This window comes from Pongo pygmaeus, chromosome 12 (assembly GCF_028885625.2).
Source record: "Pongo pygmaeus isolate AG05252 chromosome 12, NHGRI_mPonPyg2-v2.0_pri, whole genome shotgun sequence".
Classification (NCBI taxonomy): Eukaryota; Metazoa; Chordata; class Mammalia; order Primates; family Hominidae; genus Pongo; species Pongo pygmaeus.
Window position 1 is genome coordinate 39,911,768 of NC_072385.2, and position 17,845 is coordinate 39,929,612.

At 43.9% G+C, this 17,845-nt stretch overlaps 1 protein-coding gene across 1 annotated transcript; it reads left to right on the forward strand.

Moving 5' to 3' along the window:
* The first annotated feature begins 203 nt into the window (after positions 1-203).
* Positions 204-17,227, forward strand: LOC129030796 (sulfotransferase 1C2-like). Its single transcript, XM_063649023.1, has 10 exons — positions 204-249; positions 2,123-2,236; positions 2,507-2,626; positions 6,057-6,086; positions 7,755-7,874; positions 9,328-9,425; positions 13,084-13,210; positions 13,689-13,783; positions 13,932-14,112; positions 16,866-17,227. Exons 1-10 carry the CDS (start codon positions 204-206, stop codon positions 16,976-16,978), a joined length of 1,044 nt encoding a protein of 347 aa, XP_063505093.1. The 3' UTR covers positions 16,979-17,227.
* The last annotated feature ends 618 nt before the right edge of the window (positions 17,228-17,845 follow it).

The following is a 17,845-nucleotide window of genomic DNA, read 5'->3' on the forward strand; positions in this document are numbered from 1 at the left end:
CCTGGTGCAGCCAGCCCTGAGGAAACATGGCCTGAGTGCCCTCACTGGTTGGTGGGAATAAAATGGAAGTGCACACAGGAGATGTCAGAAGACCAAAACCTGGTTAATAGTCCTAGTGGTAGGTCATATAGGAAAGAGAAAGCATGATAGCGGCCTTTTGGGAACCCAAGTTGTCCTGGTGAAAGCAGAAAGGAGGAGACAGGATGGCTGTCAACAATGTCAGCATGGGCATGGCTCCCAGGCATGGAGGTAATTGGGTCTTGGCTTCAGTGCCACCCTTTTGAGAAGCCCTAAACCAAGTGAGGTGTTCTTTTCCCTTGCTTCCCATATTTGTCCCAGTTGCAGCCCTGTTGTTATGTATTTACTCTTCAATTTCTTATCTATACCTCTCACTCAATTGTTAATTCTTTGGGTTCAGTCTCATGCCGTATTTACTCCTAGTACCTAATGCAGTGCCTGGCACACAGCAAGTGCCCTTGAGAACTTGTAGAGGGAGTAAAAAAATGCATGGATAAATGACTGCAGCAAATCACAGATTTTCAGCTTTGACCCTTTTCTTTTAGTCCCAAATAGTGGCATTCCATAGCTGAAGGTAGTAGGAGCAGTTCACCCTGGGAGCTTGGTAGAATTCTCTCCATCTGACCAACTGAGGCAATGTTTATCTGATGGCCTTTATAATGGTTTGTTTGAAATGTGTGGTTAATGCCAATGCCCAGCATGCCAGATGACACAGTCTAGAAAGTAAATGAACAGTAGTATGAGCTCTAAAATCCCTTCAACGTGACTGAGGGAAGCACCCTTGCTTGGGTTGAGTCAATCTAAGTGCTGAGAGAAATCCTGGCAGAGGTAGTCCCTGGAAAAACCTGCCTCTCCAACACAGTGACAGGGGCCCATTTGTTCAGCGGCCCATTGTTCAGCGGCCACTCTCTTCAAACTGAGTGGAACTTACAGGCCCGATAAAGCAGACTCCTGGCTGAGCCAGCAGCTAAGTGACATAAATAAGGTGCTGCCAGTCCTCCTACACTACAAGGGAGCCAGAATCTCAGAATTAGAAAAAGCATTTAGAGATCATTCAGACAGGTGTTCAGGTAGCTCTTTTGATGTCATTAACTGAAGTGTCATTGTCTATGTATGGAGAAACTGGAAGTTTCTACTAAGGTTAAATATACCAATGATCCAGCAATTCAAATCATAGTCATACACCCAAGAGAACAAAAGAGAATTCATCTGTCCCCCACCCCAAGATAAAAAGTGTGAAAATATCATAGAAGCTCTATTCATAATCACCAAAAACTGATATCAACCTATATGTCCATCAAAAGAAGAATGGATTAAAAAATTCTGGTATATTCATACAGTGATATAGTATATGGCAATAGAAATAAATGAACTACTGATACCTGCTGCTGATACTTGATGAATTTCAAAGACATTATGTTGAAAGAACAAAGCCAGACACAAAGGAGTACATAATGTGTGATTCCATTAATATGAGGTTTAAGAATAGGAAAAACTAAACTATGGTGGCAAAAGTCAAGCCTCTGCCTTGAGTGTGGGGCACTGGTGCAGCATTGACTGGGAAGGAGCATGAGGGAATTGTCCAAAGCAATGGGAATGTACTATATCTTCATCTGGATGGTAGTTATGTGGGTACATATAGAAGTATAAATTAATCAAGACATAAACTTACACTTTGTGCATTTGTCTGCATGTAAACTGTGCCTCAATATAAAAAAAAAACTTGTTGTAATAACAGTCCTCAAATATTGCAGTCTAACCTCTCACAGAACAGAAACAGACCTGAGATTTAGGTAACTCTCTAAGTAAGTCTTGGAAGTTGGGATGGAATTCTCAGCTGGACTGTCCAAGCTGGCAACATGTGCACCTAACATGGGCACCTAGGCTGTGATATGCCTCAATAGAAGCATGGGTCTCCATGGGTCTAGGGAAGGTGTTTCTCCAAATCTCCATGGATAACCAAACCCAGAAGAATCACTTTCCTTTCTGTAGGGAGAGTAACTCCAGGTTAAGACAAGGAAGAAGGAAGGGAATTCCTGGAGGCCTGCTCCAGGCATTTCTTCAATATTTTCTCTCAATTCCCCATCTCCATGGGCATCCACAGGACCAGGAAGTGACCTCCTGGACTTGCGCAGGCCCCTGGACTGGTGCCCTGCTGCTGTTCTTCCTCCTGGCAGTATGGAGGTGCAGCCCTGCCAGAATCTCACCAGTAGAAAGAGTAAGGCCTATTCTGGCACAGTGCTGAAGATTTTGTTCCAGTTCTACCCAGGAGCCATTCAAATTGTCTCTTTGTTTGCCTGAACATATTTACCTGTAATGAATGACCACAGCTCTGTGCCCAAAGCACTGAATACATAAAACCCGTGTGAATCTCGACTTTCATTTACTTTTTACTTTCCCCTGCTGGTACCCAAGACCACGGTGGAAGAAATGGCTAAGTATAAGGTGGAGGAGACAAGTGAGTTAGAATGCGGCTTGTTACCCCCAGAAGAATTTTCCCAAGTGAATGGAATCATTCTTCAAAAGAAAGTATGCGATTTCTGGGATAAGGTCTGGAACTTCCAAGCCAAGCCTGATGACCTGCTCATTGCTTCTTACCCCAAAGCAGGTATGTACATGGACATGAGAAGAGGGAAGTAGAAGTTGGAGCATGTATCAGCACCTTATGGGGTCATGTAGTAAAGTCAAAGAGCAGAGGAAGGAAGTGTCCTTGTCTATAAATCAGACAGAATGGCAAAGGATCTAAGATTTTTCTATAAAACTATAGGGATTTTTTTAGAGGCAGAGTTGTTGGTATATCAAAAATATATAACTAGTCAAAGCAGATTCTTCCAGTTAAAAAAATCCATGTTATTCATTTTTTTTCTTTCATTCAACAATTACCTATCAAGAATCTTCTAAATGCCAGAGACTGGCACCAAGCGTAGTGATCGGTAAAATGTTCGTTATCTTTGTCCTGCAGGGATTTACAGTACACTCTAGAGAAGAACATTAAACCATTAAACAAATCATTTCACAGAATTTTGATTACCTGTGATAAGATCTTAGAAAGAAATGTAGAGAGGGTGTAATGAAAGAATATTGGGGGTCCTAATTCAGATTAAGGAATCAGTACTCTGAAATTCTCAGCTGCTGTGATTATTATATAGGGAATGTATTATCAGTTTGCTGTGGCTATGAAACAAAGTACCACTAACTCAGTGGCTTAAACAATAGATATTTATTGTCTCACAGTTTGGGAGGCCAGAAGTCCAAAATGAAGGTACCAGCAGACTTGGTTTCTTTTGAGGGCTGTGAGGAAAGGCACTGTTCCAGGCCTCTCTCTTTGGCAGGTATATGGCATCTTCACATTCACATTGCACTCTCCATGTGTGCACATCTACCTCCAAATCCTGCCTTTTTATATAGACATCAGTCATACTGGGTTAGAGCCATCGTAATGACATCATTTCTATTTGATTACCTCTATAAAGACTCTATCTCCAAATAAGGTCACATTCTGTGGTACTGTGGGTTAGAACTTCAACATATTAATTTGGGGGGCACACAAGTTAGCCCATAACAGGGAGCATGGAGAGGAAGGTTTCCATATGCTGACAGGAGCAGTAGGACTTACTGATAGATGATATATGGGGGGTGAGAGAAAGAGAGGAGACAAGCTTTGGGGCTGGAATGATCAGGTGGATGCCAGTGCCAAGAACTGACTCAGGGAAGTCCAGAGAGGACCAGGTCTGAGAGGGGCCGGGACATCTATTAGGCAGTTGAATGGATTGAAAGGAGTCAAAAATGGACTGGGGAACACAAGATGTTATGTGTTGCCATTTCCAGATGAGAAAGAAAGTAGCTTGGACTAAGGAGGTGAGAGTGCAAATGAAGAGTCAGAGAAAAATTGAGATGTATTTTGGAGGTAGAATTACTTGAGATCCGAGAGGAAGTGATGACTTGTGGGTGACTCTCTTCTGGCTTTATCAACTGAGTGGCCTCTTGTACTGGGATGGGAAAGCCTGGGAGAGGGAGAGGCATGGAGCCTGCGCAGAAGGTAGGCAGGTTAAACTACAGCTCAGTTTGGGACATGTTAAGTTTGAGGTGACCTTTAGACCACTAAGTGTTGACGTCAGGGGGCTGTCAGAAATACAGCACAGCGGGAAGCCCACTCTGGCTGAAGATATAACTGGAGTTGCTATAGATAGTGAAATCTCAGGTTAAATGCCCTACGGAAGAGCCTGAGGCAAGGATTCAGGTATACATGATTTATTGGAAGGGTGCTCTTTAGGAAAAAAAAAAAACCAGTAAGGGTATGTATAGGATAGGGGAGGGGAAGGGACCAAGTAAAGATGTGGCATTGGGTAAAGCCTTGCCCTGATGTTGTTAGGGCAGGAGGGGAAGGAGTGGAAGAATGGAGACTTTCTCTATTAGGAGCCTCCCTTCAGAGGAGGACACTTCTCTAGCAAAGCAGGTAGCTAGCTGAGAGACATGAGTGGCCAACGCTCACAGCCGTGGAGGAGGTGAGGGGGTGCAAGAGGCTGGTACAGGGGATCTGAGGAAGCCACCAACAGTGTCTACTAAAGATGGTGTTCAAAGCAATGGGAATGAACGAAATCACATGGGAAGAAAGCATAGAGGAAAAAGAGGGCACAGGACCAAACCCCAAGAAGCTTTCCCACTTAGATGTTGGACAGAGAAGTCAGAAGTGGGTAGTGTCCTGGCAACCAGTGGAGTGAATCTTTGAGCCAGAAAGATCTGAACTGAGTGCCTGTTTTGATCTAATTAATCACATGGCTGTCAGATGGGCACTGCACTTGGTACTTGTAAACAGCCCCAGCCACAGCCTGGAGTGACTACTGGGTTTTCTTTCCTCAAGTTGTCAGTTCTATCAACACAGATTCTATTTGACTCTCCTGGAGGCAGGATTATCCCCTGAAAACTTGAACAGCCTTTTTTACAAAGCAAGGCAAGTTATCCAGGGTCACATTCTTAGTAACTTCCCTCTAGGATAACACTTATCAATGTGGAAGAAGAAATACTATGCTACAAGTGGGAAATAATTATGAAAAGAAAATTTCATTTGACTAAGAAGTTTATCTCCTTGAGACTCGTGAGAACTGAGCATTTTCCCAGCTCAAATTTGGAAAATGAGAAAGAACATTTTTTCTGAGACTAGCTACAGGGCATGACAGATACTTGAGACATGCGGGAAACAGCTGACCTGATGCTGTGGTGACTTCATCATTTATCCTCAAAACTAAGTCATCTGATACAGAAAGAAACACTGTTAGTAATTAATCTGGGACAACAGAATCAAGCTGTATTGCCCTGGGTAAGTTGGAAGGTTACAGTGACCCTATAAAACACAAGCCATCCCAGATGCTAGGTTCCAGGCCCCATCTACTACTTGCCTAAGTGAGTCAGCCTGTCATAATCTGAAATCATGATCCTCACTCCCAAACCAGCCCCTTTTCTTCCCAGAAAGCAGATTCTGAGTTGAAGGTAAGTATGTGAGATGTTTATTAGGGAGTGCTCCTGGGATCACTCCCCCTGGAAGTAAAGGGAAGAAAGCAGGATTTTCCAGAGAGAGAAGTTGAGCTTCAACTCAATCCTAGCAAAAAGCCTCCTACAGGATGATCTGAAGCTGGGATGGCCCTGCAAAGTTGGTTCCATCCCAGTTGGGGAGAGGGGAGCAGAGTGTCAGCCAGTCCCTGGATGGAAGATGTCCCAGGAAGGGACCTGGAGAGGGCTGAATAGCTGGGGGCCATCTGCCAGCAGCATCCCCAGCAGCTGATGGAATAAACACTTCCATTCAGAAGCAAACTCTGGGCTGTGCATCCATCGCCTTTTACAATATCCATAAATAGCTGTAGAGCACAGCCCTTGCCACAGCTTGCCTGAGCCATGCCATGGCTTTCAGAGTTGCCATTCAGGTCAACAACTGTGCCTGGAATTGCCACCTTGTTGGTGGAGTCCACGGAAAAGCAGACATCAACCTGTGCTGGAAACCAGTCCATAGTGGTGACTGAGAAGCATAATCTACTGGAATTCAGCTCCCCGGGGCAAGAGGGAGGCAGTTACTGGTGAGTACGACTCATGATGCAAGGTGCCCTGTCAGCAGGCTGAGTTGGGAGCAAGTCTGGAATGTGCGGCAAGGAGGTCTGGCAGAAGCCCTTGCACAATGTGGGCCAAACAGGAATAGGGTCAGGGCCACTGAGGGAGCCCAGGTTTCCTGACATGCTCACAGCATCTACGACAGCAGAGCCAATTACAAAGGTGGAGTCTGGAGGTAGAGGCACCCATGACTTCCTCTGAGAGGCTGCAGGCAAGCAAGGCCCAAATTCCATGCTCAGAGTTGAGAGGAAAAAGCAGAGCTAGCCTCTGTGGAGAAGGGCTCTCTGGAACTGCCAAAGCAGTGTGGATTGGGAATTAGGACAGCACATCATCAGGAGGCAACAAAGGTTCAAAGACGAAGACAGTGCTGACCCCAGAAGGGCAGAAAGATAAATTGGTTTTAGTACAGAGTAGGAACTGACCAGGAGCTGAGCAGCTGGCACAAGGGCATAGTCTAGAGGCGGAGCCAGAGCCATGGCACTGCACCCAGGTACCTCCATCAGGGTACTAGGGAAAGGAGACCAGGATCACAGAAAACTGGTATGGGGAAGCCACGATGAGAATGGCACCTTCTTCCCCAGGGCTTCCCCGAGCACAGTGGTTCCATCTGTTCTAGCTCTGGCCCTCGGGATGTACGCCAACACCGTCAAAACATGAAGACAGCTACCATTTCTTTAGTGCCTATGACAAGCTGGATTCTGCCTATTTTCTCTTCCAACTCTCAAAACCACATGAGAATCATTAATATATATCAGGTTTACATAATTCATCCGAAACCACCCAACGCATACATCATATATAGGAGTCGAGTCCATTTGATTCCACAGCCCCACACACATCCAATCCATGCTTCCCCACAGAAAAACAGGACCAGGTCAGCCAAGTGTCCCAGAAGCCAAATAAGGATGCACTTTCTGAGGACAGACACTGCAGAAGCCAGGGCCCAGTCCAAGGAAGCCCCAGAACCAGGAAGCAGATCTCAGACAAGACCATGAAGAGAAACAAATTTTACTCTCAAATTCAGCAAAGGTCATTTTTTCATTTATAAGGAGTTCACCTTTCTTGTAGAAGCCACTGTTTAACTTTTCTTTGCCTTTGAAAGAGGAATTCATTCAATCTCATTTTTTCAGTTTGTGGATTATCTGAAATTCTTACTTTTCCTTCTTTTTCTTATTATGGACATTGTGTCAGTTCCTTGGTTCTTAAAAAAAAATAAAAAATAAAAAAATAAAAGTAACCCAAGGAAGAGAAACTAGACTACTTATTAGCAGCCAGAGCTTTTAATGGTAAAAGTTAGGGTTTGGGAATTTCTGCAATTTTCTTCAAATGGAAATTTTTAAAATAATCCCTGTTGTTACATATAATAGTTATTTGTATTATCGTTTTATAGAAATACCAATGCATATTCAGATTTTTTTAAGTACATCATTGGATTACAAAAATAAAGAAGTCACATTTCAACCCTTAACCTTTCTGGTGAGGAAAAGATTATCTTAATAGTTGGTTTTAATTCAATGTCGTAAGCAACATAAGTGAGGTATTAACAGGCAAATTAATTTTTTATAGCATTTTTCTAAATTCTAAGTTGTGGAAAATCAATAATCAGTTTCTCAGATCTTTATTCTACTCTCTTTCAGGAACTTGGACACAGGAAATTGTAGATCTGATACAAAATGATGGAGATATTGAGAAAAGCAGGCACGCTTCCATTCAACTTCGACACCCTTTCCTGGAGTGGATAAGAAGGACACACTGTGGTAAGTCTTCCATTTACAAACCCACAGTCCTCACATAAAGGTTAACAATTCAAAAGTAGTCAGTCTGAAAGTCAAACATATTCTGGTGGGGAAAAACTCCCTTTAATCCCTAATTCTAAGTACTGGATGAAAAATAACTTTTCTTGTGCAAATCTAGATAGATCCTTTCGCCTAACGTATTTCTCTTCAACACTTAACAATAGAGAGGTACAATCTCTCAATTAAACAAAGTGTTCAACCAGTTACAAGTGCCAAGCATTAGCTACACAGTTCTCACCCAACAGAGTCCCTGCTTGCTCATGTGGCACCCCAGTGTCAGTGCCAAAGACGTCTGGCACCAAGGACCACAGATTCAAATTTGGAGTGCACCATGCACTTCCCATGAAAAAATAAGTGTCATAGTCATAGCTAAGACTTTCATAGCACATATCAGGTGTCAGGCATTATTCTTTTATATATATATATATATATATACTTTAAGTTCTGGGGTACATGTCTTAAAGAGGAAGGAGATTTTCTGCACTAACTTGACCCAGCTCCTCTGACATGATTTGCATGAGCCTCTGATTCCCACACTAGAGTGGAAGCTCCTTAGGGAGAAGGTCTGTGTTTTTCTTGTCTTTGTTGCCTTTTCCCCTAACCTCAGCTTAACACAATGATTGCACAAAGTGCTCATTAAGGCTTTTAAATGAGAGAGTAGAGGCCGGGCACGGTGGCTCATGTCTGTAATCCCAGCACTTTGGGAGGCCGAGGCGGGTGGATCATGAGGTCACCAGATCGAGACCAGCCTGACCAATATGGTAAAACCCCGTCTCTACTAAAAATAGAAAAATTAGATGGGCATGGTGGCACGCACCTGTAATCCCAGCTACTCGGGATGCTGAGGCAGGAGAATTGCTTGAACCTGGGAAGCAGAGGTTGCAGTGAGCCGAGATCACGCCACTGCACTCCAGCCTGGTGATGGAGCGAGACTCCGTCTCAAAAAAAAAAAAAAAAAAAAAATGAGAAAGTAGAAATCATGACTCACAGGCCAGCAAGTATACATGTTTTTAGAGATGACACAAGTGATTGCAAACAGGCCGGGTACATGAGACAGCCTGATGCAGGCACATGGGGGTCATCTCTGGCTGGCAGGAAGGTGAGGGAGTCCTCTCTTCTCTGGTCCTGGCTGACTCTGCCTCCGCAAGACATCACTTGCCCATTCCCAGCTTCTATCACCTCATCCTTAAAGTGACAGAGTAAGTTAACTCTAAGGCCCCATCCAGGACTCAAGCTGTGTGATTCTACAAAAATGAAAATTATATCAATAATCCCATTGTAAAATCCCAAAAGAAAGTCAAGAGACTAGCAGAAGGATAGGTGGGTGATGGGATATCCTGGACAGAGCCTGGATCATGAGGTCCCCGTGTAGTGCTTGTACTACGCAGATGTTTCCTCTTGAACTATTTTAAAGGTGTGGAAAAAGCCAAAGCAATGCCCTCTCCACGGATACTAAAGACTCACCTTTCCACTCAGCTGCTGCCGCCGTCTTTCTGGGAAAACAACTGCAAGGTAAGATACCAACAGCTCCCTGTGACAGAAGGGAAAGTAAGCCAACCAAAGCGAGTCCTGCAGACCCCAACGCAGAGCATTCGTCATCACCTTTGCCTCTCCACTGTCTCTGATGCTTACCAGCAAAGAGAAAACGTAAAGTTCTACACTCAGCAGGACATTCACCTGAACAGTTTCAAATAGGACATAAAAGCAGGATCCAGACTTAATTTTTGGAGGGAACTAGAGACATGGGGAGGCAGTGAGTGCAGTAAGCGTAGCTGTGAAATGAAGGTGAGAAGATGGTGGTCCCAGGCTGCAGGCCATGGGGAGGTTCTCTAACAGACCAGGGAGGGAAGAATGAGAGGAAAAAAGCTAAAGCTCTCCCCAAAGGGGGCCGGGCGCAGTGGCTCACGCCTGTAATCCCAGCACTTTGGGAGGCCGAGGCGGGTGGATCACAAAGTCAGGAGATCGAGACCACGGTGAAACCCCGTCTCTACTAAAAATAAAAAAAAACTTAGCCGGACGCGGTGGTGGGCGCCTGTAGTCCCAGCTACTCGGAAGGCTGAGGCAGGAGAATGGCGTGAACCTGGGAGGCGGAGCTTGCAGTGAGCCGAGATCGCGCCACTGCACTCCAGCCTGGGCCACCGAGCGAGACTCCGTCTCATTAAAAAAAAAAAAAAAAAGTTCTCCCCAAAGGGTAAACAGATGAACAGGCAGAGCAACGCTCTTGAGGACACCCCACCTCAGCCTCTGGTAGACTCTGCGTTCTTCGTTTTATTTATTCTGTGACTTTATTTGTATGCACCCCAGTGCCTATAAGTTCCTGGCACATAGAGGGCATTAGACACGTCCTTGCTGAGTAAATACGGAAGGTGCTGTAGAGCAGGTGGAGTCAAGGGTACAGACTAAGCTGCCAGCCTTGGTGAGAAAGTGGGGCACTGTTTCCTTAAAGGCAAGAATGAAGGGGAAAGAAGGGCTAAGAAAGATATGTTGCTAGGGGATTGGAGTGAAGTTGGAGGACTCAAATAAATGACTTCAGTCCTTTTAGTAATAATATTGGATAAGGGGACAAAAACTTCCATTTCCAGAATTATGGCAAATTAGGTATTCTGAACCCCTGAAGCCCTTATATGTAGAACATCCAGGATTACTGCATAAAAAAAATCACAAGTTTCCTTTTAATGCATAACTGAGATCGAAATAAAGTCCCTAAGTTTAGAAACTTCAGAGGAAACTGAAACTCAGAGAGGCAAATTAAGACTGGGACTCTCCTGGGGAAATCTGATGACCTGGATAATCCAGCAATTTAAGTTTTAATGGCTGCACAGGGACAGGGTCAAAGCCCACAGCACAAGGAACCAGAAGAATGAGGAGCCAAAGCTGGGACCACTGAAGGGCTACATCCTCAATGGATGGGTGGAGGAGGCAGAGGAAGACCTCAGGGAACCACTCTGCCTTGACCTAGGCGCTCAGCTCCCTTGAGAATGTATAGCCACAGGTTTACTCTCTCAGGGTTTGAGATTCAAAATTGCACTCCTTGCATTCTCCAAGAAACTACAAGCAGAGAAATTACACAAGGTGGTCCCCACAGCCAGTGTTCCCAGGTCCTCTCTGCAGGGACACAGCTGCAACTCAGACCCCCATAGGATCCCCACTTGGGCTCACCATCCCACATTACAAAATACACAAAAGAACAAGCCACCATGAAATGCAGTCTTCAGAAAGAACCCGTGGAAGAGTCAGACCTCAAGAACTTCAGACAATGTAATTATCAGCTCTAGAAATAAGAGAAGGTTCAAGTTGTGTGAATAAATGAAAAAGTGAATCAAAAATAAAATAAAGAAATAAGATGCTACTTTTAGACACAGAAGTATTAAGTAAATAAATGGAATTTCTATAACAAAAATATAAAATCATGGAAATTAAAAACTCAAGCATAGGATAAAGTGCAGAACAGCTGCACAGAAAATTAGTGAACTCAGACAGGAAGGTTTGAGTGTAAAGGTTTGAGAAGAGAGGACAGACCTGTGGCTGGAGCTAACAGCCAAGAGATGGAGCATGGGAGGGATTAATAAAAGGATTATCAAGCAGCAATGAAGAGGAAGAAAACTGAGGATAAAAAATTTAGAAACTCGGGGAATTTTTTAAATCAGCATTTCTTAAAACCTTCTTTACTGGTGCTTGGCACCTTGGTAAGTTGGAGAAGAGAAGATGGGCAGTAGGACTTAGTAGACAGTAACAGAGTCAATGCTTTCAGGAGCAGGGTTTCTCAACCTTAGCACTTGCTCTAAAGGGCCTGGGACTTGATATAATCAGGCATGGAAAGACATGCAGGTACAGTGGTGACTGTCATAAGGAAGAAGTGTGTCCTCGCAGATCCCTAGAACAGGAGGCATGGCATGTCACACACAGCCTCACAGGGAAGCAATGGGATAGGTCAGGAGGAAGAGAGAGTGAGTAGAAGACATGGGCAAGAGCCTTGATGTGGTTTCTTTGGGAAGGAATAGATGAGGCTAGGTAGGCAGGCTTGGGATTGGCCAGTTTGAACCACTGCAGCAGGCTTTCAGCCACAGGGGCTTGGCCTAGTGGTCTGGTATCTGACCCTGGGGTGGTCAGGGCAGGTGAATAGTGGCCCAGTGTGTAAAAGCCCAACAGTGGAAGTGTCGGGGGTATAGGCTCTGGGGTGTTGTAGGCAGTTCCTCCAGAGTCAGCAAAGCCCCAGGATGTCAAAGCATCAGACACAGAATATAAAAGACATAATTAATAAAGCACTCCTGACATTTGGGGCAGATTTTTCTTTCTTGTGGGTGGGAGGTGTGAGCAGGGGGACTCTTCTGTGTATTGCAGAATGTTGAACAGCATCCTTGGCCCCTGCATGGATGCCAGTAGCACCACGACTCCAAGCTGTGCAACCAAAAACGTCTTCAGACATTGCCAAACGTCCCCTAGTGGACACAATCATCCCATCATCCCCAGTTGAGAACCACTTAAAAGTGAAAGAATAAAAAAGCACAGCATTGAAATAGTTGGTCATAGATCTGAGATGCGTAGTCAAGAGGCCCATTTGGAATTGATACCGTTAAAATGTGAACTGAGTACTGGATAAAAGGTCAGATTTGGTAAAATGAAAGGTTGGGAGGGTAGAGGGTTGTGAAGTTGTGGGCAAAGCGGAACTTGAAGGGATGTCTGTAGGGGCAGAGCTGAAATGATTAGAGATGGAAATAATTCAAGCCGAGGAGGCCAGGAGAAAAACAGGAGCTATTTTCTTGCTGCGTGGCTCAAACTCTTAAACATGAAGCTTCTGTGCATCTTTGGGAGGGTGCGGGAGGGGTCATCAGTTTACGCTGATACCGTGGAAGTCTCCTATTCACATGGCAGGTCGTAGTTTATAGAGAAAGATTTTGCTCCTGATACCAAAGGGGCAATCAGGCAATCTAATCCTCACCAATCCCTAATTGATTAGCTAATGAAAAAGACTGAGTTTCAAGTAGAGAGCAGACTTGGCGACGAAGCAGAGACAGAAAGAAGAGAGAGGTCACACGGCCAAGTCACAGGGCCAGCACTGCAGAACTGAGCCAGAGTGCACAGCAACCCTCAGGATGGCTCCGCCTAAGGGAACTCTGTGAAAGTCCACTTTTTATACCATCTTTTACCCACCTCTTTTCTTACCCCAAAGTTCCTTTATGTAGCTCGAAATGCCAAAGACTGTATGGTTTCCTACTACCATTTCCAAAGGATGAACCACATGCTTCCTGACCCTGGTACCTGGGAAGAGTATTTTGAAACCTTCATCAATGGAAAAGGTACGGCAACATCCTTCACACCCTTGCATTCTCACTCCAGCTAGGCTGGGTCTAGGGAACACAGGTAGCATTTTATCCCCTAGAATGCCTGTGCTTCATCAGGTATGTCCTACCACAGACTGGGACTGGGCAGAACAAGGTGACCACTTTCTGAGTGTATGCCCACAGCCCTCAGCAAACATCTTCCACCTGATTCAAAGCCTTTAATTAGAGCCATTCTCTTCCAAAGGGTGTCCTTGTCCCTATGTGATTGCACATAATAGACAGGAAGCCACTTTAGGGAGGACGTTGGGGCAAGTAAACCCAAGGCTGTCCCCATCTATACCACCCTCAAAATCAAACAGATGAGAACCCTTAGGACATATCTAATTCAGAATTTGGGTTTTCTCTCTCTAACTCACTTCAGGAAAATCCCTAATACTCAGAAGGTTTTGTGCGATGCCTATGTAGACCATTCTGTTTCCTGTGTCTATTTCAGTGGTTTGGGGTTCCTGGTTTGACCATGTGAAAGGATGGTGGGAGATGAAAGACAGACACCAGATTCTCTTCCTATTCTATGAGGACATAAAGAGGGTGAGTGAAGGCTCTGCAGAAGAACCATTTTAAAGTGGTTCTTCAGGTGCAGAGAAATTCAAAGTTGTTTCAAAGGACATCCCAGAGAATTGTAGTATTTCTTTATGATACTCTCATTCATTCTAGTCCAATGTTACCCTTGCCGCAGGACCCAAAGCATGAAATTCGAAAGGTGATGCAGTTCATGGGAAAGAACGTGGATGAGACAGTGCTAGATAAAATTGTCCAGGAGACGTCATTTGAGAAAATGAAAGAAAATCCCATGACAAATCGTTCTACAGTTTCCAAATCTATCATGGACCAGTCAATTTCCTCCTTCATGAGAAAAGGTGTGTGGGGCCTCTTTATCATACATTCAGATTGTCTCGTAACATCCTGCCTGCCTCTTAGCAGACAATATTGAGTTTTATTAATTCCAAGACAATGCACTTCAACTATTCCTAATGTACGTTTCTAATAAAACCAGGGATTTGATCCTGTTGTAGAAGAGAGCTTTCTAGAGTATTGTTCCAGTATTTGGTTGCAAGGAACAGAGAGTCCCTCAAGCTAGACCCGAAGAAAGGGGCTTACTGTGAAGATTCACACTGGACAATAAAGGAAATGCAATCAACATAGAAAACTAAAAAGAGGAGCCACCACTGGTCCAGACCTCCCAGGGGCCGCTGGATCTCAGGGTCCAGGACTCAGCAGCAGGAGGGATGTGTCTTTGCTCCAAAACTCCACCACTACAGGACTCGGCTGCTTTTCATATATCTATTAGGCATGGCTTCCTCTACTGACCAGCTTCCCGTTTCTCCACCCATTACAACTTTCTCCCACTTTATAACTTCTGATGACTCAGTTTCTGCTCATAACTTGGTCTTGACCCTTGCCCAAACCTGCTCTACTTCATGAGTTTCAACTACAACTACCGTTGAGAATTGCCTCATCCTCAGTAGTTCTTAGTTCCAATTCCCAAAGGAGGAATTCTAATTGGCCCATATAACATTTTTTAAGAAAAAGCTTTATCACTTTCTAATTTAAAAAGCAAAACATGTCATTGTTAAATATTAAATTGGGCTGGGCGGATTGACTTATGCCCATAATCCCACATTTTGGAAAGCTGAGGCATGAGGATTGCTTGAGGCTAGGAGTTCAAAACTACCCTGGGCAACACAGCAAGACCCCATCTCTACAAAAAAAAATAATTAGCTGGGTGTGGTGATGCATCCCTGTATTCCCAGCTTCTCAGGAGGCTGAGGTGGGAGGAGCACTTGAGCCCAGGATTTTGAGCATTCAGTGAGCTAGGACCTTGCCACTGTACTCCAGCCTGGGTGACAGAGCAAGACACCAGCTCTTCTTAAAAAATAAATTAAATCGGCTGGGTGCGATGGCTCACACCTGTAATCCCAGCACTTTGGGAGGCCTAGGCAGACAGATCACGAGGTCAAGAGATCAAGACCATCCTGGCCAACATGGTAAAACCCTGTCTCTACTAAAAATACAAAAATTAGCTGGGCGTGGTGGTGCACACCTGTAGTCCCAGCTATTCGGGAGGCTCATGCAGGAGAATCACTTGAACCCAGGAGGCAGAGGCTGCAGTGAGCCAAGATCGTGCCACTGTACTCCAGCCTGGTGACAGAGCGAGACTCTGTCTCAATAAATAAATAAAATCAGTATAAAATTATATTTTTTAAAAGTCTCTCCACCAAAACTCCACCCCTAAGAAGTAACTACCAACAGTATGGAAGTCCCTTTCTCTCTCATTTATAACATACAGATTTTTTATTCACAACAGTGAAATCATGGTATACACACTGCTTCGAAACATCTGTTCTTCTTCCTCTTTGATTTTGCATGTGCTTGAATTTATGTTGTTGCATTTTCCAATCTACAACAGTATTCCATACCAATGAAACAAACCAAAATATTCTACCCCTTTTCTCTTTGGATAACCAGTGGTAATGATTTGTCAAGGTGCCCTTCTTCAGGCTCATACATAACCATCTTTCTATACACCCTCCCTCTTCAGACTCACACAGACACAAAGATATGTAACCATAATGAAAGCTTGCTCCCTAAAATGCAGAATGAGGTCATATTTTATACCTTTACTTACCAGGATATGAGAAACCCCTCTAGGGCAAGGCGTATAGACTCATACACCTCATTGATTTTTTTGGTCCCATGTTATACCAAGCTAAGGATACATCATAATTCATCCAACTATTCCCTTAATGATAGACACTATAGTTATTATTGTTTTCAATGTTTGTTTTTATGCATAATGTTACAGTAAATATCTTTGTGCATAAATTATTATTTCCAGATGCTTTTATTACTGTTGCATAATTTTCTGGAAGAGGCATTGGTGGGGAAAAGAGAATTTCCTGTTTAAAATTAGTTTAAGTTGTTGTTTGGTGAAAAATAGTATCTCATTCATATTTTTCCAAAATAGTTTTTTATTGAGATATAATCAAAATACCAAAAATGCACAGATCTTAAGTATACAGTTCAACCCATTTTGATAAATGTATACACCCACACTACCAGCACCCCAATCAAGATATGAAACATTTTCATCACCCCAGAAAGTTTCCTCTTGTGCCCCTTTTCAGTCAACGTCTACCTCCAGGGACAACCGTTTTTCCAATTTCTATTACTCTAGATTGATTTTGCCTGTTGCTGGACTTCACATAAATGGAATTTCACAGTATTTACTTTCCTGTGTCTGGTGCCTTTTGCTCAACATAATGTTTTGAGATTCCTCCATGTGGTTGTGTGTCTGTAGTTCATCCTTCTTTTGTGTCTATGTAGTAATCCATCAGGTAAATACACTATAGGTGGGGCCAGGTCATGCAGGCCACTAGCTGCCTTGGGTCAGTTGTCCAGCTGACTTACAAGTCCATCCCCCTGCACAGAGTCCCCTAGGACTGCTTCTTAGAGGAGAGCTGCTCATGGACAGGTGTCCACTGAAGGGGGAATTGGGTGAGTCAGGTATGTGGACAGGCCAGATTCAGTATGGGCACTACACCACTTTACTCAGGGACACCACATCTTTCAATCAGAGAGTGACACTCCTGTCTGGCCTTCCTTTTCCTAGGAACTGTGGGGGATTGGAAAAACCACTTCACTGTTGCCCAGAATGAGAGGTTTGATGAAATCTATAGAAAAAAGATGGAAGGAACAGCCATAAACTTCTGCATGGAACTCTGAGCAAGATGTAAATAAAATTAACAGGTGGATGGCAAGAGTGCAAATACTATCTTCAGTCCTTCAGTCCCAGCCAGAAGAATCTCTGAAAGCATATTGTGAATGTATACGATGTAGTACAAATGATTTCTGTGATGATTAACAGTATGTCACCACTTCATTTTTAAAAAGGGATCATGTCTAATGCCCATTTTCCCAAGTATTCTTTCCTAAGTAAGATATAAGATAGATTAATAAACTAAGTAAAACATATCACTTGAATACAAAAGGATTGTTTTAATCCCCATTATTCTGGAAAGTGTGTCCTAGTCTCCCAGTCTATAATATCATACTACCTTGAGTATAAGTCCAAATATTAGGTTATATCTATATTAATAACAAAATTTCTGGCATCTGTCCTGGCCATTCAGGCAACTCCAGCCTGGGCTGAGTCCTGGAGTTCTGTCTGGTCACTATCAGAAGGAACACTTTGAGGGAAACCCTGGTGCAGCCAGCCCTGAGGAAACATGGCCTGAGTGCCCTCACTGGTTGGTGGGAATAAAATGGAAGTGCACACAGGAGATGTCAGAAGACCAAAACCTGGTTAATAGTCCTAGTGGTAGGTCATATAGGAAAGAGAAAGCATGATAGCGGCCTTTTGGGAACCCAAGTTGTCCTGGTGAAAGCAGAAAGGAGGAGACAGGATGGCTGTCAACAATGTCAGCATGGGCATGGCTCCCAGGCATGGAGGTAATTGGGTCTTGGCTTCAGTGCCACCCTTTTGAGAAGCCCTAAACCAAGTGAGGTGTTCTTTTCCCTTGCTTCCCATATTTGTCCCAGTTGCAGCCCTGTTGTTATGTATTTACTCTTCAATTTCTTATCTATACCTCT